Source organism: Pelodiscus sinensis, chromosome 29, assembly GCF_049634645.1.
Source record: "Pelodiscus sinensis isolate JC-2024 chromosome 29, ASM4963464v1, whole genome shotgun sequence".
Classification (NCBI taxonomy): Eukaryota; Metazoa; Chordata; order Testudines; family Trionychidae; genus Pelodiscus; species Pelodiscus sinensis.
Genome location: NC_134739.1, coordinates 13,036,628 through 13,062,807, shown reverse-complemented (window position 1 = coordinate 13,062,807; position 26,180 = coordinate 13,036,628). Strand labels below are relative to the sequence as shown.

At 61.4% G+C, this 26,180-nt stretch overlaps 1 protein-coding gene across 2 annotated transcripts in view; it reads left to right on the top strand.

The window, feature by feature from the left end:
* Positions 1-235: 235 nt before the first annotated feature.
* The window catches only part of ARHGAP23 (Rho GTPase activating protein 23), a 119,970-nt gene continuing 94,025 nt past the window's right edge, over positions 236-26,180 (top strand). The window contains exon 1 of one of the 2 annotated variants that reach the window (XM_075911443.1): positions 236-382. In XM_075911443.1, the coding sequence (XP_075767558.1) occupies positions 374-382 (9 nt within the window). In that variant the 5' untranslated portion in view covers positions 236-373. Of the gene's footprint in view, positions 383-18,559; positions 18,716-26,180 lie in introns of those variants that run through there. The other variant, XM_075911441.1, reaches the window with a different exon arrangement.

The following is a 26,180-nucleotide window of genomic DNA, read 5'->3' as shown; positions in this document are numbered from 1 at the left end:
GGGGGACAGAGGGTGGAGCTGGCGGCTGGGGGGGCACGGGGTGGGGCTGGGGGGACAGAGGGTGGGGCTGGCGGCTGGGGGGCACGGGGTGGGGCTGGGGGGACAGGGGGTGGGGCTGGCGGCTTGGCGGGGGCACGGGGGGCTGCTCCCCGCTCGCAGTGGGGCGCGGCTGCCGGTGCCCGGGCGGGGCTGGGCGGGGAGCGGGGGGGGCGGACACAGGAGCCCGGCGCGGGAGGCGCCGCTCGCAGCAGCCGCGGCAGCGGGGCCGGCTGCTGGGGGGCTGAGCAGGCGAGGCCCATGGATCGCGCCGGGGGGCCGCCCCCCGCCCTCCCCCCTGCTCGGCCCGGCCTGGGGGCGCGCTGAGGGGCGCAGCATGGAGCAGGTAGGGGGCACGGCGGGGGCGGGGGCTCGCGGGCACCACAGAGCTGGGGGGCAGGGATCTAGGCATGGGGTGGGGCTCTGGGCATGGAGCCCGGGGCTGGGCACAGGGTGGGGGAGGGATCGGTGCATGGGGTAAGGGTAGCGGTCGGGTCTGCGTGGGTGGGGGGCTGTGTATGTGAGGGGGGGGTAGGGGCAGGCTCTGGGAATGGAGAGGGGGGTCTGTGCATAGGGTGGGGTGCTGGGGGTAAGGGTGGGCTCTGGGAATGGGGGGGTCTGTGCATAGGGTGGGGTGCTGGGGTATAGGGGTGGGCTCTGGGAATGGGGGGGTCTGTGCATAGGGTGGGGTGCTGGGGGTAGGGGCAGGCTCTGAGAATGGAGGGGGGGTCTGTGCATAGGGTGGGGTGCTGGGGGATAGGGGTGGGCTCTGGGAATGGAGGGGGGTCTGTGCATAGGGTGGGGTGCTGGGGATAGGGGTGGGCTCTGGGAATGGAGGGGGGTCTGTGCATAGGGTGGGGTGCTGGGGGGTAGGGGCGGGCTCTGGGAATGGAGGGGGGTCTGTGCTCTGGGAATGGAGGGGGGTCTGTGCATAGGGTGGGGTGCTGGGAGGTAGGGGCGGGCTCTGGGAATGGAGGGGGGGGTCTGTGCATAGGGTGGGGTGCTGGGAGGTAGGGGCGGGCTCTGGGAATGGAGGGGGGGGTCTGTGCATAGGGTGGGGTGCTGGGGGGTAGGGATGGGCTCTGGGAATGGAGGGGGGGGTCTGTGCATAGGGTGGGGTGCTGGGGGGTAGGGGCGGGCTCTGGGAATGGAGGGGGGGTCTGTGCATAGGGTGGGGTGCTGGGGGGTAGGGGCGGGCTCTGGGAATGGAGGGGGGGGTCTGTGCATAGGGTGGGGTGCTGGGAGGTAGGGGCGGGCTCTGGGAATGGAGGGGGGGGTCTGTGCATAGGGTGGGGTGCTGGGAGGTAGGGGCGGGCTCTGGGAATGGAGGGGGGGGTCTGTGCATAGGATGGGGTGCTGGGGGGTAGGGATGGGCTCTGGGAATGGAGGGGGGGGTCTGTGCATAGGGTGGGGTGCTGGGGGGTAGGGGCGGGCTCTGGGAATGGAGGGGGGGTCTGTGCATAGGGTGGGGTGCTGGGGGGTAGGGGCGGGCTCTGGGAATGGAGGGGGGGGTCTGTGCATAGGGTGGGGTGCTGGGAGGTAGGGGCGGGCTCTGGGAATGGAGGGGGGGTCTGTGCATAGGGTGGGGTGCTGGGGGGTAGGGGCGGGCTCTGGGAATGGAGGGGGGGGTCTGTGCATAGGGTGGGGTGCATGCTGAGCTGTGTACACAGGGCTGGGGTGCATTGTAACCGGGGCGGGGAGGGGACACTGATCTGTCGCTCCTGTGGGCCACCCCGGGTGTCCTGGGGTCTGGTGAGGAGGCTGGTGCTGGGAGGGGAACAGGGCAGGTGGGCGCCAGAGTTTATTACAGTGATAGTAGAGAAGATGGAAAAGGGGGGGAAGCGGGTAGAGAGAGGCGGGGGGGACACACCGGGGCTTGCAAAGGGCTATGGGAGGTGACGGTCTGGGGCTGTCCGAGGGGTTGCGTGACAGGTGTTGGGAGGGGCTTGTCTGGGGGGGTGCAGGGATGAATGGGAGTGTGGGGGGGATCCAGATGTCCGGGAAGGAAGGCCGGGGGGGGGGTTGCCCGCCCTGGGGTGCGGGAACAGCCCCTCCTTGCCTGCCCAGCCAGACCCCTCCGCCAGTGGAGGAGGAGGGAAGCCGGGTGCAGCGGGCGGAGCTGTCTCTGCCTGTCTGGCCTGGCCTGGCCCCCCCGGGCCCCACGGAAGGCGGGGGTGGGAGCTGCGTCGCCAGACGGGGGCGGGGTGTTGGCTCGGGGGTGCTTTGGAGTCCCTGAGTTGCCGCTTGCCTCTCCCTCCCAGCGGGGGTCAGGGAGGGGAGCAACGCTGCTTTGGGGGTCGCTGTCCCTGGCCATGGGCAGCCGGACCCCAGGCTCTTGGGGTTGGGGTATTTCCCGCAGACGGGAATTTGGCCACCAGTTCGTGGCTGCGGTGAGGGAGGGGGTGGGGAGCTGGGGGAGGATCTCTGGGTTTCTGGCGGGAGGGGCTGTTAGAGGGGGAGCAAATGGTGTGTGTGGGGGGGGAAATCCATCGCTGTTTTGACCTCTTGCCCTGTGGGGCTGCCATGGCTTGGCAGTGTGGGCAGGTGACTGGGAGCCCCCCAAATATCCTGGCTCGCATTCCCTGCCCCCAGGACTGCCTATGCCAGCAGGAAAGCAGGAGCTATCCCCGGGGATGGTCAGGCTTGCATGTGGGGGGCACAGGGACACTCAGGCCCCTGCTTGAAGACAGGCCGTGGGGCTGGCCTCGGAGGGGCGATTGGAGCAGCTGCTGATGCTGGTTTCTGGGCTCGGTGTAAACGGAGGGTGGGGTGACTCGATTTATAACAGCACCGCTGAGAACAGAGCCTGGCCCATAACCGACCCGACTTGGCAGAGTCCAGGGCTCGGTCCGACTCCTCTGCCGCTGTGCCACGCGGGGCTCCTGGCGCCGCCAGCCATGCACCTCCAAGTGCTCGTGGTTTAAGCTGGTGTTTTGGAAGAGAAATTCCAGATCCCAATACGCTGGGCGCCTAAACCCCTTAGGCTCGCTTGAAAACGTCTGACCCAGGTCCCGTGGGTGCCCTCGGCGGTCGAGCAGCATGGCTTGAGAGCCAGGCCTGGAGAAGGGACGTGACTTGGGCAGAATTGCTTTCCAGGGGCCTGTAGCTGGGCCAAACAGGAGGCAAGTAAGAGAAGGAACATTCTGATTGTAGCAGGGCAAGGCAGGGACTGTCCATTCTGTGTTCGGACCGTGCCTAGTGCACTAGACAAGATGGGCAAAGCCAGTGAGCCCCCAGCTCCGCCTCTTCTGCCAGAGGCTCCGCCCCTTCCGGCAGGCCTGGAGCCCATCCCCCAACCTTGCCCAGGGCCTGGCGAATTCTGTTGCCCACCCTGCGTGAGGGGGGGTGTCTCTTTTCTAGGGCCAACTTCTGTTGCTGAGAGAGAATCAAGCTTTCCAGCCCCACCGCGCGTCTTCCGGCGGGTCGGCTGGGCAGGGCCCGATTTGCACCTTTTAATAATGGGGACCGATAATGTCGAGGTTGGTCGTGACGCGTTTCTTTCCGTTTATCGATTTAACCTGTGAGGGGGCAGGGTCAGAGGAGAGTCAGGCTCCCGCTACGGATGGTGGACGTTGAGCTCCCAAAAGTGAAAACGTTCATAACGCAAGTTGCAGACGTCGTCTGCCAGAGCAGACCACGTAAACATCCTTGATGCTATCCCCTGGCTACTAGCCTTTTATGGACCTAACCTCCATGAAATTATCCAGCTTCTCTTTAAACTCTGTTCTAGTCCTAGCCTTCCCAGCCTCCTCTGGCAAGGAGTTCCACAGGTTGACTACACGCTGTGTGAAGAAGAACTTTCTGTTATTAGTTTGAAACCTGCTACCCATTAACTTCATTTGGTGTCCTCTAGTTCTTTTATTATGGGAACTAATAAATAACTTTTCTTTATTCACCCTCTCCACACCACTCCTGATTTTATAGACCTCTATCCTATCCCCCCTCAGTCTCCTCTTTTCTAAACTGAAAAGTCCCAGTCGCTTTAGCCTCTCTTCATATGGGTCAATTTCCGTTGTTATCCATGGGGCAGATTTATGTCGTGGGTTGCAGGTGCAGGGCGAAATGGAGGTTTCTTGATTAAAAATCTGATTCTTCTGAGCATATTGTAGCGGATGCACGTGGGCTCGTAGGTGAACCTGGATGGACAAAAGTTTTCCACCCGAAAACGCAGGGTTGTCTAAAAACCGCGCGGCATCGTCTCGATTCCAATTGGCTGCAAGGTGAACGTTTGAGTTTTTGAAACCGTTTTTGAGTCACGTAATGGGGTGCGTCCTTGTGTCCAAATTGCCCCCGTGTCCGTTCCGAATCGGACCCAAACCGGATTTGGAAACGTTGGAACTGGAGCCTCTGAGTCTCAGCCAGCTCGGCTCGCTAGCGGGGGCATCTCTACGCGCCTGGTGGGCTGGGACCGCCGCACCTCCCTTGTCAAACCCCGCCAGTCAGTTCTGGTGTTATCGGGAGTCAGTTTCCCTCCTGACGGAAGGGCATGATCGATGGGTCTGAATGGCCGCCCGAGCAAGGAGGGCTGCGTACATACCGCCCGCCAGTCAAAGGCCGCCATGCTCTCTCTTGTGAGCCTGATTGAGCATTTACATTGCAGCAGTGCCTGGAGGGAAATCCAGATTGGGGCTGGGTTGTGCTGAGTGCGTCCAAACATCTCTCAGACAAACCCGATTCTCTCCCCTTCTCTTTCTCCCTTTTCTGCCAGATCTTCCCTCTCTCCTCCACCGGCCTTCTATCTCCTGCTTCGAGAGGCCGAGTCCACTGACGTGAGTTCTGTCTTCACCTCGCCCTGAAATGCAACCGCCTCTGGGGTGGTGTTCACGCTAGCGCTGACGAAAGAGCCGTTCAGAATGGATAGGGAAGGCTTCCTATCCAAAGCGCCCCGTGCATCCCATGGCACAGCTGCCACCGAATCTACAGCAGTGTTTTATTTAGTGCTTCTGGGTTCCCCTCCCTCCCGCACCCCAACACGTGTGTGTGTGCACACGCCCCCACACCCACACACACTCACTCTGTGGCACTGGGGGCCTAGATTGGTGAACAATTACTTGGTGGATTCATTTTGACGAGGCACAGAAAGGTGAAGTGACATGCCCACAGGTCACCTAGGAGGTGTGTGGCGGAGGAGGGTATGAAACTTGCGTCTGAGTTGTCCACAACCCAGCCTGAATGTAGGGTTCTTGCTAGGGTTTGCCTTGACCAGCTACACACATGTGAAAACCACCCCTGGCCTTGTGATTGTTAGCGTGTTAGTGATCCTGGGTTTAAAAAACACACTTCTTTCCCCAGTGGAGAGAAGGCCTTAGGAGCGGAAGAGTGTGTGGGAAGGGTTGTGTGTGTGTGTGTGGATCGAGAGAGAGCCTGCGTGTGTGGTACATGCATGATGCCTGCCGAGAGGCCCTCGGTACCCGTGTGTGTACGGCGTGCACAGTGCGTCGGCCTGCCGTGCGTTGGTGAAATCCCGTGTTCCTCGTGGAAGGAGACATGTCTGCGCGTGAAGCTCCGGGAAGGCACGTGAGGGTTCAGGGTGGTGAACACGTGTCCCTGCCACGTGGGACTGTGGGATCCTGCCTGCGTGGCTGGTGGGTACCAGGCTGAGATGCAGCGAGGGAGACCGGGGGGGAGGAGGGAACGTGGGTTATATCATCAGAGCTGGCTGGGGGGAGCCTGGGGCTGAGCTGGCAGGGAGGGCTGCGGGCTGGTGGTGACAGGGCTCAGGGGGCGCAGCCAGGCAAACCCCGAGATCCGAGTGTCCGTGCTGGTGCTGTGCTCGGGTCCGGAAAGGGTTCGTAGGACTCCGGTTCCCTACACCTGCTGCTGCCCAGCCACTCTGCTCTGGCACCGCCCCTGTGCCCTGATTCGCCGGGTTAATTTTAGGCAGTGAGCTGGAGCCGGGTGGCATGCGGCTGGCTGGCTGATTGGGCAGGCTGGGGGCGCGTGGGGCCGGGAGTGGCCCTGGCCCTCGGCCCTCCTGCGCGTCGCCGCTGGCTGATCGTCGCAAAGGCTGAAGGACTCTGGGCTGCCGGGGAGCAAACCCACGTCCCCAGGGCTCGGTGCTCCCCGCGTCCTGCCAAGTGCCCCCCCAGGGACTGGAAGGGAGGCGCCGCGAACCCTAAAATGCCTCCGTTCAGCCCAAGCACAAAGCCTCCCCCTCTCCTTCCGGCTGCGTGGCCGTTCGCTAGCGGTGCTGGGGAGGGGGTGCTGGAATCTCCCCCCCCGGGTGCTGTTATTGGGTTTTTATATTGCCACCCTTGCCGCGGGGCCTTTAAGAGCTTGTGACCCCCCCGCCGAGCAGAGCCCGGTTTGTAGCCGGGTTGTCTCTTGTTTATCTCACGCTGTGGGCTGAGCTGCGCGCGCCAGGCGGGGGAGCCGGGTAACCCTTTCCCGGCTGCCGAGCCAATCGGCCGCCCCTCTCGCGGATTGGACGGGGAGAGGCTCTTGGCGGGGCGCTCGGGGGCGATCCGGCCACGCCCGGCAGTGCCTCGGGAGGGACCGGGCCTGTCGACCTCGGGCCAGCGTGCTCTGCGCCGTGCAGGATTGAACCCGGAGGGGGGGGGACTCACCAGAGCGAGGGGCCGGCTCCTGATTTCAGGCCTGCCGGGGTAAATGAACCCCATGGAAGTCAAGGGGGCTGATTGACAGCCGCCGAGGGTCTGGCCCAGGGGAGATCTGAATCCGCAGGGCTGGATCTATATTTAGGGTTTGTTACGCTTACACTTTTACATGCTCTTGCACACACGCGCATGCACTCACACGGGCGTGCACGCATGTGCACTCTTACACACATGCACACAGGTGTGTGCATACACACACACATGCACGCACACGGACACAGGTGCCCATACACACGAGTGCACAGACAACGTGCATGTACACATATGCATGCACACATCCATATGGGCATGTACACACATGCACACACATGCACACACATGTGCACGCGCACACACACCGTGTTTCAGGCCAATATTGTCCCGAAGTTTGTTGAAATGCATTTTGCTTATGGCAATTTGCCTTAGGGCCAGGGCCAGTCCTGCAATCCTCCGGGGAGGGGGGGGCTAGTGAGCCCCCCTCTGGCAGGGCTCTGGGGGTGGATCTCCAAGTGTTTCCCCCCCCCATGTGTCCCCTGCACTGTCTGCAGAGCCTGCACTCCCACCCCACATGTGTCCCCCAGCCCCGCCTGCTGCCCTTGGGTGATTTAACCCCCCCGGGGCTGATGCTACCGATAGCGCAGTGAGACTGTGCAGACCACCAAGCGTTGCCTGGGAAATGACGGGGATCCCCCCCCCCAGCCCAGTTCTCCCCAGCCCCCCTTCCCCCCCCGCCACTGGCAGGCACTTGCCACCAGCCCTCGCTAGAGGGGGCCCTTTCTCTTTCTCTCCACGGAATGTGAGCGTCAGCTGTTCCCTGCCTGGCACCCAGGCCCTGCTCAGCGCTTGGGCAGCGGGGACCCCGACTCCGTCCCTCGCCGCCCGCCACGTCCTCTCCAAGGGGATGCCTCCGCCTGCGGGGAGGACAGGCCGGGGGTGGCCTTGCAGGGGCTCCTCGATTCCATTCCAGGCATTCCCGGCCCCCGCCACCCTGGGCCCAGCCCCTCCACCTCGCCAAGGGGCCGTGACAAACTCCTGGGCCTGGATCTGGACGTGGGTCCAGACGGTGCCTCTTAATTCTGCTCGGGGCTCTCGGAGCCCCCCCAGCCGCATGGGGCCCTGGGGCCCATTCTGAGCCGCCAGAAGTGGAGCGGAGGAGGAGGGTTTACACAGCTGCGGGCTGGACCGAAGGGCCCATGACGGCGGGGTGGGGTGTGAGCTGGGCGTGTGCCCGGGAGCCATCGGAGGCGCCCCCCAGCTCTGAAGGGATGGCAGCTCCGGGGAACGCAGGCCGCTGGGTCCCACACTGGGCCTCCGTGGCAGGACAGTTCACTGGGGCGCCTCTTTGCAGCCCCCCTGAAAGCTGCATCGTTCCCGAGGGCCCGGGTTGATCGGGGAGATGGGGGAGGGGCCATTACTCTCCCCCTTCCTTTGAGTCTGGAAAGGGCTCCGGGGCCCCGCCCGGCCCTGGGTGCTGCAGAAGGGCCCCAGCTGGGAACCACCTGGAGACCGAGCGCCCAGCGATCCTGAACGAACCGCCTTGCACTGTGGTGGTCTAGTCTCGCTTAGTGAGCAGCCTCCCCGCTGGGGATCCCAAAGCCTGTTTATCAAGGTGGGGGGGGGGGGCTCGCTGTCAGAGATGGGGAAACTGAGGCACGAAGTGGCACCGGGCCTGGCCCACTGAGTCAGTGGCTAAGCCGGGCTTAGAACCAGGTGCCCTGCACCTCTTGCTGTGAGGTCACATCTCCTCCCACAGAGGAAGGAGCATCAGAGTCCTGGTTCCCAGCCCCACCCCCACCTCACTTTGCCCTGCCCTGCCCTGCCCTGCCTCTCCCCCCCCCCCCCCGCCACATGCCTTCCAGAGCCAGGGCGCCCTCATTTGGAGGCTCCGGCTCTAATTACTAGGCAACGCTGCCTCCCCGCAGACATGCTAAAGCTGCTGGTTTCGCATGAACCCCACAGAGGGAGCGGGTATCAGCCTGGCCCAGCACAGCGGGGCCTGGCGCTTCCTGCCGGGTGTTCGGGGCCCTGTCCGGAGAGCCCACGTGCCCAGGTTCGGAGCAGGGAATGTGCCCGGGCTGGCTGAGGGCAGTTTGTCCATTGTGGGATTTGGCTGCGAGTCGAGGGGCAGGATGTGATTTCATTTCCCCTTGTGCAGGCCGGGCGAGGGGCCCTGGGGCTGGACTTCCCAGATGGAGAATGGGGGGGGGGGGGCTCCCTGCTCCCCTGGGCTGTCCCCCTTGCCTGGGTGCGGGAAGGGCTCAGATCGGATTGTCTGGAAGAGGGTGCTGAGGGATCCTGGAAAGGGTCTCCAGGGGGTGGGGCCGGGGCTGGCATCCCCCTTCCCCCCGGCCCATCCTAGTGCCGCTGGAGGGATGGGAGCGGCTACCCAGTGCCCTCACTCTTCATCTAGAACCCCAGGGCGGGCAGAGACCGCAGGGGTCACCGAGTCCAGCCCCCTATCAAAGCAGGACCAGCCCCAACTCAAGCATCCCAGCCAGGGCTGTGTCCAGTGGGGACTTAAACACCTCGAGGGACGGAGATTCCACCCCCGCCCTAGGGAACCCAGCCCAGCGCTTCCCCACCCGCCTCGGGAAATCGTTTTTCCTAAGATCCAACCTAGACCCCGCCCCTGCAACTTAAGCCCATTGCTCCTCCTGTCACCACTGAGGACAGTAATCCAATCAAACGGGATTTTACCTGCCTGGGGGGAGAGATACCCCTCGGGGGCTGTAAGCCATTCACCACGGCAGGCCCTGGTTGGGTTACTCTCCCTCACACCTGCCTACCTGGATTGTCTCCCGTGGGTGCAGAGTTGGGGGTGGCAGGGGGCTGGCCCCAAAGCGAGGCACCACAGGAAGTGGCGTCCGTGGTTCGCAGAGCTGTTCGCTGCGATCAGGACCCTGTGGTGCCAGGTGCTGCACCTAGAGGCACCCGTCCCAGTGAGTTTACAGGGTAAATAGGCAAGACAGAGGGGGAAACTGAGGCACGGGGAAGGGATGCGGCTGGTCCACGGTCCCCCAGCAGCAGGCCGCTGGACTCAAACTCACACTGCCAGATGGTGGCCTGTCCGCGGATGCTTGCGCCTGTATTCCAGCTGCCTCCCTGAGATCGCTTGCCCCTTGCAGCCGGACACAGCATTCGTTGTCACTGAGAGAGGCTTAGCAGCCGCTGTGTTCCGCCCCAGAGGTGGCTGCATTTCAGTAGTGGGTGAGGCGCACCTGTGCGCATTCATAGTGTCTGAGGGGCTTTGGGGAGGATGAATGGGGCTTTGGAACGGTGGATGTTAATGTCAGTGGTGTGAACAGGAGCCTACTACCAGGGTAGAGAATCTCCATAACGTTCTAGCAGTACGTGGCCCATGACACACAGTAGAGCTGCTCCAGTTTCATCCAAGAGAGGGCGGTGGATGCCCAGACAGACCTCTCAGGGGGCTGTTAATGCCATTAGATGGCTGGGGGAAAGCTCACTCAGACATGAAGTGATTTCCCCTCTAATCAGTCCGAGTCAGCGTGAAGTTGGGGGTGTCGGAGGGGAACCCTGCCCCATCCGCTCTTGCAGTGAGTCTGCCAACTGGGCCTTCGGCTCTTAGTGATGCTATTAAAAACATCACCCCCGGTACCACAGTCCCCGAGTATGTGACCCCCCCCATGCCCCCCACTTACACCCATGGAAATGTCACCACCCATCCCCCTGCTGCCACCAACAGACCCGCCTGGCCCAGTCCCCTCCCCCTCCCTCCGGCACCGTTCAGCAGCGTTGGCTGGTGGGAAAAATCCAATCGGAGCAATCGACCCCTCCTGGGCCTGCAGCCTGTGTGGACGTGCCGGGCGCGGGAGGCGCCCAGAGCTGTGGAACGGGGGAGGGGGCAGGTTATGGCGTGGGGGGGAGGGGGGCGGCGAAGCAGTTTGGGGGGTGAAGTTTGGGGTGTTCCGATTGAGAACACAATGCAGCTGCTTCACCTCGTTATGACTTGAGTGAGGATGGGGATGGGGGGTGCTAATTAGAGAGGGAGAGTCCGTCTGTCTGTCCCCCAATGTCAGTCTGTCTGGGTTCTCTCACTGGGGCCCCTCACCGCTGCCTCTGAACTCCTGACCAGTGATGTGCTGAGTGTGTGTGTGGGGGGGGGAGGGGGCGTGTATCCACCACTCCTTTCCAGGCCTGCCCTCCCCCCAAACCTCTTGTCCCCAACCCCAGGCCACCCTGGGGCAAACATGAGCCTGAAAATGCCTCCCTCTGCTGTGCCTGGTTCTGAGCCCTCCCGGGAAGGGGAGCAAGAACAGGTGATCCAGTAAAAATGGGGCGGGGTGGGGGGCGGGCAGCCTGAGAGACATCCAAGAGGGGGAGACAGACAACAAGAAGAGGGGAGATGGAGGACACAGACAGGTGTATGGGGGAGACAGGGAGGATGGGGGAGCCAGGGGGATAGGGAAGACAGGGAGGACGGGGAGACGGAGTAAGGGGGAGACAGATAGGGTATGGGGGGACGGACGGAGTACAGGGGTGACAGACGGAGGATGGGAAGACAGGGAGACGGGGAGGACAAGGGAGACAGACGGGGGATGGGGGAGACAAGGGGACAGGAAGGAAGGGGGAGACAGGGAGGACGGGGAGACAGACGGGGGATGGGGGAGACAGACGGGGAGGAGGGAGACGGGGATATGGGGGGATGTGAAACAGACACAGAACTGGGGCAAGGAGATACGGTGAGCCTGGAGCTTGCTAGCCTCCCCCCCCAGCAGGACACCCCCAGGCTCGTGGGAGCCCCACGTTCTGGAGGGGCCACACGCCGGCTCCTCCCCTTCCATTGTGCTCCCGGGAGCGTGCGTGCCTGGGGAGGGGTCGCTTTCCGTCTGGCTGTGCCCTGGTGGGGAGGAAGTGACCGGTCGCTTGCATCCGACTGTTTATTCCCTGCAGCTGGCAGCTGGCGGGGCGGATTCCTGATGCCAAGGCTGGTTGCTAGGGGGGGCTTTGTGGCCAGGTTCGTTAACGAGGTCGTTAAGAGGGGACGGTCAGTAGAAATCCCCCGGCGTCCCCGTGGCTGTGCACGTGGGTCCCGTTTTCCTGGGCCCCTCAGCAGCCTGCTCCGGCGGCTGGAGCGCCGGGCGATTTTTCAGGCAGTCGCCCGCTGTCCCTGTTGTGGGGGCGCTGGCCGAACCCGGCAGGGCCACATCACACAGGGTTGGGTTCTCCAAAGCACTCGGGCCCAAAGGGATTTAGGAGCGTCAAGGGGAGTTGGGTGCCTAACTACCTTGGCGATCCTGGCCCCCAGCTGCCACGTGGGTTTGGTTTTCTCCCAATCGCCCGGTGCCCGGATTCCGACCAGCTGTTGGCACCCGGCGTGCCTGGTTCTTTGGCGCCTCTGCCCCCGGGCTGGGATGCCCACGTGGGGGGCGAGCTCTTTCCCAGCTCTGGGTGCTGGCTGCGGGAACATCTGGCCCTTTGTGGTTAAACCCCTGACGTGCTTCCCACCGCTGCTGCCAGTGCCCACGAGGCTCCCCTCCTTGGAATTTCCGCCTCCTTGATATTTCTCAGCCCAGGAGGGGCTTTCCCCGGTTCCCGCCCTGGCATGGCTGATTCACCCCATTCCCATCTGGGCCAGGTACCATCGCCCTCCAGGCGGGTGTGTGGGAACTTTCAGAGGGGATCTTCCAACCAGCGGCCTGTCTGTTCCCACCACAGCACCAGGAAACCCTGGCATGTCCTTTTTCCCCTCCTTGGGCTGGGCGGTGAATTCCTGTCGGCTGCCATCTTCCACCCCAGAGGAGGCTGCATTTCAACATGGCTGGGTACCGAGAACTGGCAAGTCACGGTGGTTAAGATTAAGACAGTGGCCTAGAGGGGTAGGCACCGAACACACCAACAGTAACTCGCGTCTCGTACTCCTGAGGGCTTCTTCTCAAAGTACACAAGCCAGACGGAGGGAAACAGGCTCGGGGAGAAATGACTTTGCCCAGGTCAGACTGTGGATCAGTGGCTGGAGCCGGGTCGGCAGGTTTCCAGTCTAGTGCCCTTTCTCTCAGACCATCCCATCTTTCGCTCGCTCTAATTTCTGTTCTTCAGACAGAGTTTGGAAGGGGATTCCAAAAAGAGCCCCCAATAGATGCGTGTTTCGATCCTCTTATTGGCCTATGCCTGTGGGAGTTCCTTCAGGACACAAGGGGCTGGAGAGAGAGAGAAGAAAAAACCTCCTTGTAAACGGGCACGCGGGGCTTTGTAAGTGAAGTTTCCCCGTCAGTCGGTTTCTGTTGTTTTACCGTCATTCTGGTCAATGCCCAGAGGAAATTGTTGTTGATATGATCTTTCTTAATTGTATCATGGAAAATTTATATTAGACGCTTGTGTTTATGCTGCGTGGGTGTGTATATGCGTTTGAGAGAGAGGCCGAGAGTAAAATCTTGGACCGTTCGCCAGGGGGTCCAGCGAAAAGTCAAGTTAAGGAATAAAACACGCGGCCGGCTGCAGGACAGCTGCTTTGTGTGTGGCTGTTTGTTCTGCCTCCGCTCGCTGGCTGTGGATTAGTACTCAGCACTAACGGGTGGGGTTTCCCTTCGCGGATCTCAGGGTGCTTCGGAGGCATTACTCAGCTAAGCTTTAGAACCCCATGTTCCCCTGCGAGGTAGGACCGTGGTCTGCATTTTACAGAGGGGAAACTGAGGCAAAGCAGGCCAGCTCCTCAGCTGGGGTATGAACGTTGAATGCAAGTCCACTGAACCGCATGGAGCGCTGCTGCTTTGTACCAGCTGGGCCTCTGGCCTGGGGAGTGTAAGTGATGTGTCCAAGGTCACACAGTGAATCAGTGGCAGGACTGAGCAGTGACTCCGGCTTCCCTGCCCTGCTTTAGTGAGAAATATACTGGAGGACAGTGTGGCCTGGTGGTTAGAGGAGGGAGCCAGACCTCCTGCCTTCTGTTCCTCACTGCCACTCGCCTGCTGTGTCATCGTGAGCAAGTCACTTGCCTGCGCTGTGCCTCGGTTTCCCCATCTGGGAACTAGAGGGAGACGCCCTCGGGGTCTGTAACATGTCATGGGTCAGTCGTGCCCACTGAGGTTTGGAAAGCGCGCTGAGATCCTTGCTGCTCGTCTCCAGATGTCCTGGAGTGCGGCTTTGTGGCAGCCGCGGGGGTCCCGGGTGGTCTCTTTTATTGGAGCAACTTCTGTGGGCGAACGGGACGAGCTTCCTCCAGACAGATCTTGCGGGGCGGCCGCTCGGCAGCTGTGGATCCCCCCCCGCCACCCCGATCGGTTCCCCCGCTGGAGGCTCCGGCCTCTGGCCGATGAAATCGACGCGCCGGGCTCTGGGCGCTGGCTGCAGAAAAACCGCAGGCCGGGAGAAATCCGCAGCTCTCCTCCGCGGGAATGCTGAGTTGCCATGGCAACTCTGGCCCCCCTTCTGCATTTAGAGCCTTGATCCCTCCCCCCCCCCCCGGGTTGGGGGGGGAGGAGGATGCAATGGTGCAAGGGGGGGCTGTCCGCACATGTCTTGGGTTAATCCTAGGTGGGGTGCGGGCACAAGGCAGGGCCTCAGGCCCTGGGGTCGGATGTGGCCCCTGGCTTGCCTGGATCCGGCCCCTGAGGCTCAGGGCTCCCCCCCAGCATTGGGGAGCCCGCGTTGACACTCCAGCCCCCCCCCCACTCCCCGCGGGGCGGGGGCCCACAGAATCTATTAGCCTGCCCCCCCCCCCCGGTTCTGGTGTGCAAGGGGAGCGTCTCTCTCCTGGATCGGGGGTCACTCGGTGAGCGTTTGGTTTTGGGTTTTTTTGGTTCTCGTGTGTGTGGCCCCCGACTGATTATGTCGCCGGCCCGGAGTGGGGATGGCTTGGAAAAAAAGGGGGAGGCTCCTCTGAGTCTGGAGACATCTGGCATGCGGCTGGGACTGGGCAGGCGGGACTCCTGGCTTCTCTCCCTAATGCTCCCGTGGGAAGCAGGGATGGCGGGCGGGGGGGCCTGCTGCTGAGCTGGAGCGGCCCCCCTTACACCCCCCTGCCCGCCGACCGGGAGCTGCTCCAGCCCCCACCGGGTAACCGGTTAAGCAGTCCCGTCCCTAAAAAGCCGTGTGTTATTCTAACAGAAAGGACCTTGAAAATAGACAGAACCAAGTGTTCTCGTTGCGTAGCTTCCGGAACGGCGGCGAGGAGTCGGTTAAAAACGAGTCGTTTTTTGTACAGGGGCGGGGAGCCTGTTCTGAGCCAGGGGCCACTGACCCAGAGAAAAATCAATCGGGGAATTAAGTGAGAACCCCCCACCCGTATCCTCACTGACGTGACCCGAAGGAGAAAGACGTTCCCCTCGCACAGCGGGCCCCGGCTAGCAGGTTTGGTGGGCTCCAGCGTTGGGGGAGCCCCAAGCCTCGGGGGCCAGATTTGGGGGAGCCGGCCTGAGGTTCCCCACCCGATTTAGAGGCTTCTCATACTCGGGAGGCCCCGAGCCAGGGCCCGGAAATCCTGACCCACTGTCACAGCTCACAGGTCCTGCCCACACTTGGCTCCTTGGCTCCCTGGGTGGGGGACCCCCCTCCAGTGCGGCAGCCCCTTCTCGGGGAGCCCGCTCCGGTCCGGCAGTGAGACAGCCCCTTCTCGGGGAGCCCGCTCCGGCGGCAGTGAGACAGCCCCTTCTCGGGGAGCCCGCTCCGGCGGCAGTGAGACAGCCCCTTCTCGGGGAGCCCGCTCCGGTCCGGCAGTGAGACAGCCCCTTCTCGGGGAGCCCGCTCCGGCGGCAGTGAAACAGCCCCTTCTCGGGGAGCCCGCTCCGGTCCGGCAGTGAGACAGCCCCTTCTCGGGGAGCCCGCTCCGGTCCGGCAGTGAGACAGCCCCTTCTCGGGGAGCCCGCTCCGGTCTGGCAGTGGGACAGCCCCTTCTCGGGGAGCCCGCTCCGGTCTGGCAGTGAGACAGCCCCTTCTCGGGGAGCCCGCTCCGGTCCGGCAGTGAGACAGCCCCTTCTCGGGGAGCCCGCTCCGGTCCGGCAGTGAGACAGCCCCTTCTCAGGGAGCCCGCTCCGGCGGCAGTGAGACAGCCCCTTCTCAGGGAGCCCGCTCCGGCGGCAGTGAGACAGCCCCTTCTCAGGGAGCCCGCTCCGGCGGCAGTGAGACAGCCCCTTCTCGGGGAGCCCGCTCCGGTCCGGCAGTGAGACAGCCCCTTCTCGGGGAGCCCGCTCCGGCGGCAGTGAGACAGCCCCTTCTCAGGGAGCCCGCTCCGGCGGCAGTGAGACAGCCCCTTCTCGGGGAGCCCGCTCCGGTCCGGCAGTGAGACAGCCCCTTCTCGGGGAGCCCGCTCCGGCGGCAGTGAGACAGCCCCTTCTCAGGGAGCCACTCCAGAATGGTGACCCTCTTGTGGGGGCCCCACGCTCACCTGGGGGGTCCGCCCCTCCGCCTTCGGGACGGCGCCTTGCAGGGCCTCCAGCTGCCTGCCTGTGCCGTGAGCCCCTTGCGGGGGTCCTCTCCCTCTGGCCCCCCGGGGCCTCCCCTCCCAGAGGGAATAGCGCGCCCCTGTTCTCTAGACCGGAGCAACTTTCAGCCAGCCCCAAACAGGAGGGTTTATTGAGCTTCGAACACAGCAACGGATCTTGCACGGCCGTCTCTCCTGCAGCTGGTGAGTCCTGCCTGCTCTGCTCTCTGTCCCCCCAAAACAGCCCCCAGGCTCCCAGCAGAGCCTTCATTACCCCCAGCAGCAGCCCCTCCCTGGCCAGTGTCTTCTCTCCAGGTCACAGGGTCGCCTGGCCCCTCTCTTCTCCCCTTCCTTCGTCCAATGTTCTCCCCTCGCGGGGACCAGCTGGGCTGGTCGCTGGGGTCTCCCCTCTGCCACCCCTTGTCTGTCGTCTGGCCGGGACTGTCTGTGTCCTCTGAGCAGGGGCGAGATCACCAGGGCACCAGACGCCGTGGCTCCAGTTCTGGGCTGTTCTCTGCAACAACCAACTCCCCACCATTAAACCAGTAACATTTAGGGACTGAGGCCTCCCCGTATGTAACCCCCCTTTGAGCCCCAAAACTCCCCACTTCCTCACACCCACAGAAAAATCAGTCAGGGGCTGCACATAAGTGAGATGCAAAAAAAACCCCCAACCAAACTCTCACTGGGAAGGAGACAGATGCTCCCCATGTTCCCCCCGCACACCAGAGCCTTGTCTTGTGGGCTGCTCTGCGCGCCCCGCTTTCTGGGGAAGGTCTCCCTTTTAGTTCTGTGGTTGATTTCTCTTTGCCTGGTGAGGTCAGCGGTGGTGGCACCGGGGGTGGGGTGGGGTAGGTTATTTCTAGCACTGGCTAGCCATGGTGGATTTGATGTGGCGATGAGGCCTGCTACATAAAGTAAAACGATCTTAAAATCCACGGTTGTTAAGCACTCATAGTTCAGGCTGGATTTTTACCATGCCATCCAAGTGAGTTTGCTTTAATTGGCTGTGTCTGCCATTGGTATGGAACACCATGTGACACCCGTGTGATGTATTGACCCCATTTTACACATGGGGAACAGAGTCATGAGAGAGGTTAAGTGCCTTGCCCAGGGCCACGCAGGACGTGTGTGGCAGAGAAGGGACTTAACTCCAAGATTGCCAAGTCCCTGGCGCGCTGTGAAAACACTGGATCATCTTTCCTCTGACGTACCCCCCTCCCCCCGAGATAGGTTTTTGCTCCCCATGGCAATCATGAGTGTGAATTGAGTTTGTCGGCGTGACTCTTTAAAAGCCGATGAAGGATTATTTTGATGCCGAGAGGGTTCACGAGAAGTTCCAGGGCAGAGGGAGGGACGTGGCGGAGCGGAGGTGACGGGGCCTGACACGTTGGCGATGCCCCGTGTTTCATGCCAGCGCCTCCAGGGTGGGTTCGTATGCAGAGGACAAAGCGGCAGGGGGCGGGGAGGTGCAGAAAGGGTTAATGGTGCCTTCCACTGCTCTCGCCCTCCTTGCTGCTTGATGTCAGGGTCTCTCTGAGGAAACGAGGCTGGGACTCCCCCTCCGGGGCTCTGCCCTGTGCCAGTCCCCTCTGCCCGGCCCCGGGGCTGGCTGCCGGTCCCTGGGCCCGCGGCGGGTATCCCAGCCTCCGTCCATCCACCTGGACGTTTGTCTGTCCTGGTGTGACTCCGAGCCTGGGTCTGGCCAGGCCAGCTCCTGTCCCTCTGTCCGTTCATGCTTGTGCTGCGTTTGTCCATCTGTCCAGGCCTGTCCCTGACGTTCACCTGGTGTCTGTGTCCCGGAGTGTTTCTGGTCTGTCCATGTCTGTCCCTTTCTCCTGGTGTCCGTCCCTGTGTCTGACAGTGCCTGTCCTGGTCCTGAGGTCTGTCCGTGCCCCTCCCTGTCCCTCTGTCCTTGTGTCTGTGCCTGTCCCTCTGTCCTGGTGTCTGTCCTTGTGGCTGTCTGTGCCTGTCCCTGTCCCTCTGTCCTGGTGTCTGTCCCTGTGTCTGACTGTGCCCCTCCCTGTCCCTCTGTCCTAGTGTCTGTCCCTGTGTCTGACCGTGCCTGCCCCTGTCCCTCTGTCCTAGTGTCTGTCCTTGTGTCTGTCCGTGCCCCTCCCTGTCCCTCTGTCCTAGTGTCTGTCCTTGTGTCTGTCTGTGCCTGTCCCTGTCCCTCTGTCCTAGTGTCTGTCCTTGTGTCTGTCTGTGCCTGTCCCTGTCCCTCTGTCCTAGTGTCTGTCCTTGTGGCTGTCTGTGCCTGTCCCTGTCCCTCTGTCCTGGTGTCTGTCCGTGCCCCTCCCTGTCCCTCTGTCCTGGTGTCTGTCCCTGTGTCTGTCTGTCCCTGTCCCTGTCCCTGTGTCCTGGTGTCTGTCCCTGTGTCTGTCTGTGCCTGTCCCTGTCCCTGTGTCCTGGTGTCTCTCCCTGCCTGTCCCTGTCCCCGTGTCTGTCCCTGCCTGCCCCTGTCCGTGTGTCTCTCGGTCCGTCCCTGGCCGTGCCAGCCCCGCCCTCGGCCCGCTCGGCTCAGGGCGGGGAAGCTGCCGCGTTGGAGCCCGGAGGAGGCGGAGCCGGAGCCGGAGCCGGGGCCGCCCCAGCCCCAGCCCGTCCCCCGCGCCCGGCCGCCCGCTCGGTGCCCAGCGCCGCCGGCTCCCCGATGAATGGAGTCGCCTTCTGCCTGGTCGGGATCCCGCCGCCCCGGAGCCCCCCGGTGAGCGCGGCCGGGGGCTGGGGGGCGCTGGGGGGCGGGGGCTGGAACTGGGGGGAGGCTGGGGAGGAGGGACTGCGCCTCGGGGCGCTTTGGAGGGGCGTGGGGTGGCACTGGGGGGGGGTTGGCACGGGACGGGGAGCCGGCACTGCGGGGGTGGGGGGGGGCGGGTAGCTGGCACTGGGGGGGGGGGGCTGACATGGGGGAGGGCAGCCGGCACTGGTGGGGTTGGCAGGGGACAGGCAGCCGGCACTGGGGGGGTGGGGGGGGACAGGCAGCCGGCACTGGGGAGGGAGGGCAGCCGGCACTGGTGGGGTTGGCAGGGGACGGGTAGCCGGCACTGGGGGGGTGGGGGGGGACAGGCAGCCGGCACTGGGGGGGTTGGCATGGGACAGGCAGCCGGCACTGGGGGGGTTGGCAGGGGACAGGCAGCCGGCACTGGGGGGGTGGGGGGGGACAGGCAGCCGGCACTGGGGAGGGAGGGCAGCCGGCACTGGTGGGGTTGGCAGGGGACAGGCAGCCGGCACTGGGGGGGTGGGGGGGGACAGGCAGCCGGCACTGGGGAGGGAGGGCAGCCGGCACTGGGGGGGTTGGCATGGGACAGGCAGCCGGCACTGGGGAGGCGGGGGGCTGGCCCTACGTTTGGTGCCGGGGTGGAGAGCCGGAGTGGCCCATCGGGATGGCACTGGCCTGCCCGCGGGGCGTTTGGCGCCTAGGAGGCTGGCTGGCATCGGTGGGGTGACCGGGGGGGGGGGGGGGGGGGTGGGCTGGTGTCTTAGCCGCTGACACTTTGTGGCTGGTTCGCTGGGGACGTTGGTACCGGGTGTGTGTGTGTGGGGGGGGGGGGTTCGTGCCGGCGGGGAGGTTGCCCGCGCAGTGTCCGAGGGCGGGCGGGCGGCATCTCAGCAGCCAGCTCTCCGGGGGAGGCTGGTCCGGGCTCTGTTGGTCCTTCCACTGGGTGGGGGTGGGCAGGCTGCCCAGGGAGGCTGCGCTGTGTAAAGTGCCAGTGGGGACCGTGCTGCTGTGTGGCCGCCAGGAGCCCAGCCGTGGGTCCCGCAGCCCCTGGCAATGGCGAGGTTGCCCGCCGCGGGTCTGGCAGCCTGGTCTCCGTGAGCCCGTCCGGCCGTCTCGCTCCAACCTCAGCAGGCTCGCCGAATATTTCGATCCAACGTTCTTGTCCCGAGCCTCCCCCGCCCCCCAGCCCGAGAGCCAGGAATGCCCCCACGCGCCTGGTTTCCTCTGGAACCTCCATTCGCTTTGTCTCTCCCGCTGACTCCAGCCGGGCTGGGCTGGGCTTCTTATCAGCCGGCCCCGTCTGTGTGCCAAGCCATCCGGCCCAGCTGCCTACAGTCAGACAAGTAACCCTGGAGGCCGGGCCCGAGGCCGTCCTGTTGGGCAGGATGAGTTGGGGGGTTGCTTTGAGCCGAGTCTATTTAAGCAGACTCCCCCCCTCCCCTCCCCCCCCACACGCTTTGGACTATGGAAGAGATCCCTAGCTGATCCCTGGGCAGCTCCATTGGCTTGAAAGTCTGTGCTGCTCACAGGCTGCAGTGGCTTGAAGTCGCAGAAACTCTGGCTTTGCTAGACTAGATCCGATAGCGCTCAGTGGAACGGCACCACTTTATCCTGCTTTATCTGGGCACTCTTGGAGAGGGGGGGAAAACACAACCTACAAAGTGGCGGCGTTATCTGCCATGGGGATTTCTCCCCTTTTGGACCCCCTCCTCTGCCCTCCGGCCACTCCAGACCAGATCCTGCCCCTGGTCAATTTCCCTGTGGCGTCACCGGAAGCCGAAAGTGCAGGATCGGGCCCTGCGCTCTGGGGCGGGTGGGGTGACGCTCTCGCACCATGACGCGGCAAAAGATGTTTGCTGGAAGATGCGCATTGCTCAGGTGGTTTCTGCTGGGTGTTACGTTCCAGAGGGTGTGGGGAGCGGGAGCGCACGGGGTGGAGAGAATGAGACTGCACCGCGGCAGCCACGCCTGAACAGCTGGGGAGGGGGGGCACCCCAGCTTCCGCCACAGCTGGGGAGATGGGGGAGGGCTGCTTGGCAGCAGAAAGAAAATTCGGTGCCTTGGCTGCGTTTGTCCAGCGTCGCGTGGTTCCGGACGGAGCGTGGTGCCTGGAGGGGCCGTGAGCCAGGAAGCCAAACTGGCTCTTGGCATGAAGCTGGCCGAGTTTCGGGAGGTTTCAGCGGGGGCCGCGCCTCCTCGCCCCAGGGCTGAATTCGGTCTGTGCTCCTTTGGTGCAAGTTGTGCAACTCAACCAGCCTCACGGGCGGATGAACCCATGTGCCCTGCTTCGGAAAGGAAGGGCCCTGCTCCGTCACTGGGCGGGGGGGATGCCCTATGGCTTGTATTTAACCCTTTGCAAGTTTTCCTCTTTCATGGTGTACACAGGGCATCCCCGCTACAAGTTGCCATGGTGCACATCTGTTCCATGCGACAGTCGTTGACGCTTGTAGGGACGGATGCATTATAAGTCCTCCCATTCCCCACTCTTACGTTGCGCCAAAAGAAATCCCTTACCTCAATTTGCACAACCGGAAGTCAGCTGCTGGGAAAAAAATTCCCCGCTTTAAGTTGTTTCACTATTAAGTCCAAGGTTTTTTGGAACATATCTTGGACTGATAGCGAGAATAGCCTGTAATAAGGCAGAGATTTTCCAAAGAAAATCCTAAGGGATTTAGGAGCTGAAATTCCAGCCTTGGAATTTATTTCACTATTTTTTTTGTGTGCTGTTTGTCTGCCCATGTTCCACCCAGGGAGGCAGTGTGGTCTAGTGGTCAGAGCACAGGGAACTGGACATTAGGAAGCCTTGGGTCTGTCTGAAACTGGCTCTGCCACGGGAAACCGGATAATAGGAAGCGGTGTGACTCTAGCTTTGGTCACTTAACCGCTTGCTGCCTCAGTTTCTCCCACCTGTAAAAAGGGGATCTGGATACTTGCCTGCCTTTTTCAAAAGTGCTTGGAAATCCTCAGAGAGAAAGTGCTGTGGTATTGTGAACGTCTTCGCCACAGGGCCCCCGTGTGCTCCCCCAGAATGAAAGCAGCAGGCGGCTGCTCACTGATTCTTTCGCCCGATCCTGGGGTAACAGTCTGGGGCCTGCCCTGGGAGCGCATGGATGCTTGGCCAATGTGATGTGAAATCCGTACCCCAAAATGCTCTTCACAGGCTCGCTCTTGCCTGCCCGAGAAAACTCTGCTGTTTGAAAATTCCACCCAGGGAGCTAAGGATGCGTCGTGTGTCCCGGCTCTTGGGGCCCGTTGAGAGTTTGAATTCTGGCGTTTGGGCGCTGCTTGGAGTTTTGAACCCGCCCGCCTGGAGGGCGACAGGCGGCAAGTAGCCAATGGTTTGGGAGTTTGGTGCAGAGCCGTGACTTTGAATGCGGTCTTCTGTGCTCTGTTTAATGACTTTGGGTGATGTTCAGGGTCCCCCAATCCGAAGGAAGAACAAGAATACCCGGCGTCTCCTCAGTGGACCACAAAACACTTCACAAAGAGAGGTCAAAATCATCCCTCCCTTTGGCAGTGGGGAAACTGAGGCACGCAGGAAGTGACGTGTCTTGCCCCAGGTCGCGTGGAGCCAGCTGAAAAGTCGCGTAGGCCGCCTTCCGGGCTGCGGTGTCGAGTGCGTGAAAACCAAACCAGCATTCCCAGGAGCCTCAGCCAAGGACAATAGCTGTGCGGTCGGTGCGCGTGTTGCAGCTGACGGATGCGTGAGGGCGGGTGAAATTGCTTAGAACAGAGTCTCAGCCTGGTGTGTCTCACCTGGCTGGGGGCCATTGACCGGCGCTCGCTAGCCTGGCTCTGCCTGAGAAGTTACTATGGCTCGTTGGCCTTGAACTCGGAACCACAAGAACGAGTCACGGCCTTGAACTCGGAACCACAAGAACGAGTCACGGGAGGCTCTCCTGGCCTCCTGCCTGGATACCAGAGCAGCCTTGTGTGGGACCAGTGCAATCCTGTGTGTTGTCTTGCGGAGGGGGCTGGGGGGGAGAGCACAGAGAGGGTCTTTTCTCTGCCCCTTGGCTCGCTCGGATTCTATCCGAGGGATCTGAGGCTGGGAGCCAAGTCTGCTGGGCCCACGTTGCTGGATACGGCCTGCCAGTCTAGGGCATGGGCCTGTCCCCATCACCCCTGCACATCTGCTGCCTCCAGCAGTAAAGTGGGGGGGGGAGGTGGGAACAGGGAGGCTGCAGGGGGCTAATGCGGGGAAAGTGAAACTTACAAGCAGCACCGGTGAAACTGACCAGTCTGTTTTCCCTTCCTTGTCAAGCAGAGGGAAATGAAAAACAACCCAAGCCCATGCAGCATGGAGGGAGAGGAGGGGATAGGACTTCCCTGTCTGTGATCCCGCAGCTGGGAAATGTTCTACCTGCTGCTGTTACTAATGACCTAAGGGACTTAGGTGCACACTGTTCCGTTCCCATGGACTCGGTCTGGTGTCTGTGGGGAGCCTGCTTACAATCTGTGCGGCTCTGTGGGTTGTGGGGATTCCTAGATTGTACAGCCAAGAGGACTGAAGCCTGAGGCTGCCTGTGAAAGAGATTAGATAAGAAAATATTTCTTGTTACAATCCACCTCCCCCCCCCACTTGTTTGTCCCTCTGTAGCCAGCTAGCTAGTGAGTTTCCCTTGTCGTCCCAGCTGGGGCTTTCATGCGGCGAGGGGGGAGAAATTGAAAAAGGAAACGTGGGAAGAGGTGATCGTAAAAGGGATGATGTGAAATTGATTTTTAAGCTCCTTTTCAAGAAGGAAAAAAAACGGGATTTGATTTGAAGTTGCTGATGCCCTGTTACTAAACCAAGCGGTCACCTGGGACCGAAGCAGGGATCCAATTTAAAGAGGAATAGAGATGAGATGAGGTTAAACCTGTCTGCTTAAACCGGGGCACCTCGCTCTTTCTTTATGCCGCCGGCATAAGGGTCTGACGGCGCCGGGACTTGTGAGCGACCTCCGAAAATGAGGCCACTTGTTTATGTGTCCAAGGGTGCGCTTAGGTGCCTGACACACTTCCCCCGTGTGGAAATGCTGGCCCTCTTTTTAAGCTGGCAGGTTTCTGTGATTACTCCCCAGATGGCTCTTTCTTTGGCGACATTCGGAAGGGATTCCGTCTGCTATACAGACTGGTTACGTGCAGCAATGTTAGAAAAGCTCGTCTGGTTTTGCTCGGTGGTGGTACAGAAACAAGCCCACCGCCGAGTGCCTGGAGACTGCAGGAGCTGTGCTCCGTGGAGCCGAGGGAGAGGGCACTGCGTAGGCGGGAGTGGAGAGGAGTTACGGGGGCGTCACTCTTTGGAGGGAGAAAGTGGGGGGAATATCAAAGAAAGGAAAAGTTTCGCCGGGGAAGATGACAGTCTGTGAGGAGCAGTGTCGTGATCTGGGTGAGAGGTTGCGCGCTTTGATCCTGGCTTCCTTTGGAAGAAGACTCTGTCTCTCTTCCTCACGTCCTGAACCAACACCTCTTGGACAGGGGCTTTTCTGTGCTACGCAGGGATTGGTCTAGTGGAGGTCTTGTCTGCTCTGATGATGTGCCAGCTGGTCACCATCAGCAGCTGGGTGCTAACATAGTTGCAAGGGTGCCAAATGTGGACAGGCGAAGGTGCGACTTATGCAGGTGCTGATCACAGCGTGGCTTTTCCTGTCTACGCTCGTGGTTTGCACGGGGGGCTGCTCACTGTGGAAGATGCTGCTGGGACTGGCTAGAACACAGAAGTCTCCTTTGGGTTGTTCCTGGTGTGCTGACCTTGACACTGACGCCTGTTCTCCTGCCCACTGGTCTCTCCCAGACGAGGCACAGAGTTGGGGTAACCACCCCTCCTACAGAGCAACACCCACACTGACCCAATTCAGCTCTGGGAAGGCTCAGCTCTCAGAGGTCAGCACCCAGGAAACCAACCCCCAAAAGGGACCAGAACCCTAAAAAAACTGTTTTACCCCGTGTAAAAATGTACCCAGCGAAAGCGTGTAAAGTCTGCCCACCTTATCAATGCACAAGAGAGATGCACACTGGTTGTTCCTCCCAAGTAACAATTATTTACACTCAGCTTGATAATAAACAAGAGTGTTTTAATTAAATAGAAAAGTCGGGTCTAAGTGTCTGCAAGGGAAAACAGACAGATCAAAGCAAGTTACTAAATTAAAATGAACGCAAACCGCTAGCTAGGTCTAACTCATTAAGAAACTTGTTACATGCAAATTCTTACCCTAAACAGCTGTTTTTATCCCTGATAACAAGCCTCACGTCAGAGCTGATCTTTGCTCGGCCCCGGGACTACAGCTTCTTCAGAGTTGTTCTTTATCCCCTTAGAGTGGGCCAGGCAGTTTCAAAGGGCCAGCTGAAGACGGGTGGTTTCCCATTGCTTAAAGAGACTCCCCCGGGGTGGGAATCCTTTGTTCAGCACCCCCCATTCCTCTGGAAAAATACCAGGAGTCCAGTATTAGGTGGCCTGGGCTCACGTCTTTCTGAAACCCACCACAGTTTAGGCTTATAGGACAAACACGACCATTCCCGGGTCGTTGGTTTGAGCACCGAGGCATCATGTTTCCAGGGTACCAGCAATGGCCTTCGTTAGCATGTGTAGAACTATAAACAGCTCTGCCCTTTATACATCTAATGTCCTGTACGAGAATGAAACGCCCCAAAATAGGAGACACAGATTCCGTCGACGGTGCCATTAAAATCAGTAGGTTTTGTCTCCAGCGTCTTCGAGTTACGCATATTCCTATTCATCGGCCAATTTCCATCAAGCATGGGGGTCCCTGTGATGCTGCCGAAGGCTTTTTCTGTACCAGCTGGTGCCTTCCTGCTTCTCATTGGATTTGCGTGCCGTGGAGCTTGGAGGGGTTAGGGGCTTGGAACCAGCCACGCTCTGCTGCAGGTTGGAGCCACGCTCTCTGATGGCTGTCGAGTTGCAGTGTGGACGTTGGGGCTGCGTCAGGAGACAGGGCTCTAGGACCCTTTAGCCGGAGCTCCGAGACCCTGAATCAGGTGGCACGGGTCGGCCGTGGGTGTTGGCCATAAAAACATAAGAGCGGCCAGGCTGGGTCAGACCAAAGATCCATCTCGCCCAGTGTCCTGTCTGCCCACAGGGACCAAAGCCAGGTGCCCCAGAGGGAGTGAAGAGAACAGGGAATCATCAAATGATCCCTCCCCTGTCACCCATTCCCAGCCTTTTACAAACAGAGGCTAGAGACACCATCCCTGCCCATCTTGGCTAATAGCTATTGATGGACCTGCCCTCCATGAATGAATCTAGCTCTTTTTTGAACCCTGTGAAATTCCTGGCCTTCACACCATCCTCTGGCAGGGAGTTCCGCAGGTTGTGCGCTGCGTGAAGAAGTGTAGACATGCCCTCAAGGGGTGGCATGCGCCAGGGCTCCCCCTGGAGGCTCATCAGTAAGGTGGGGGGCGGGATCGAGTTAGGAGAGCTGCTCAGATGATGACAACACCCCGGGGATGAAAC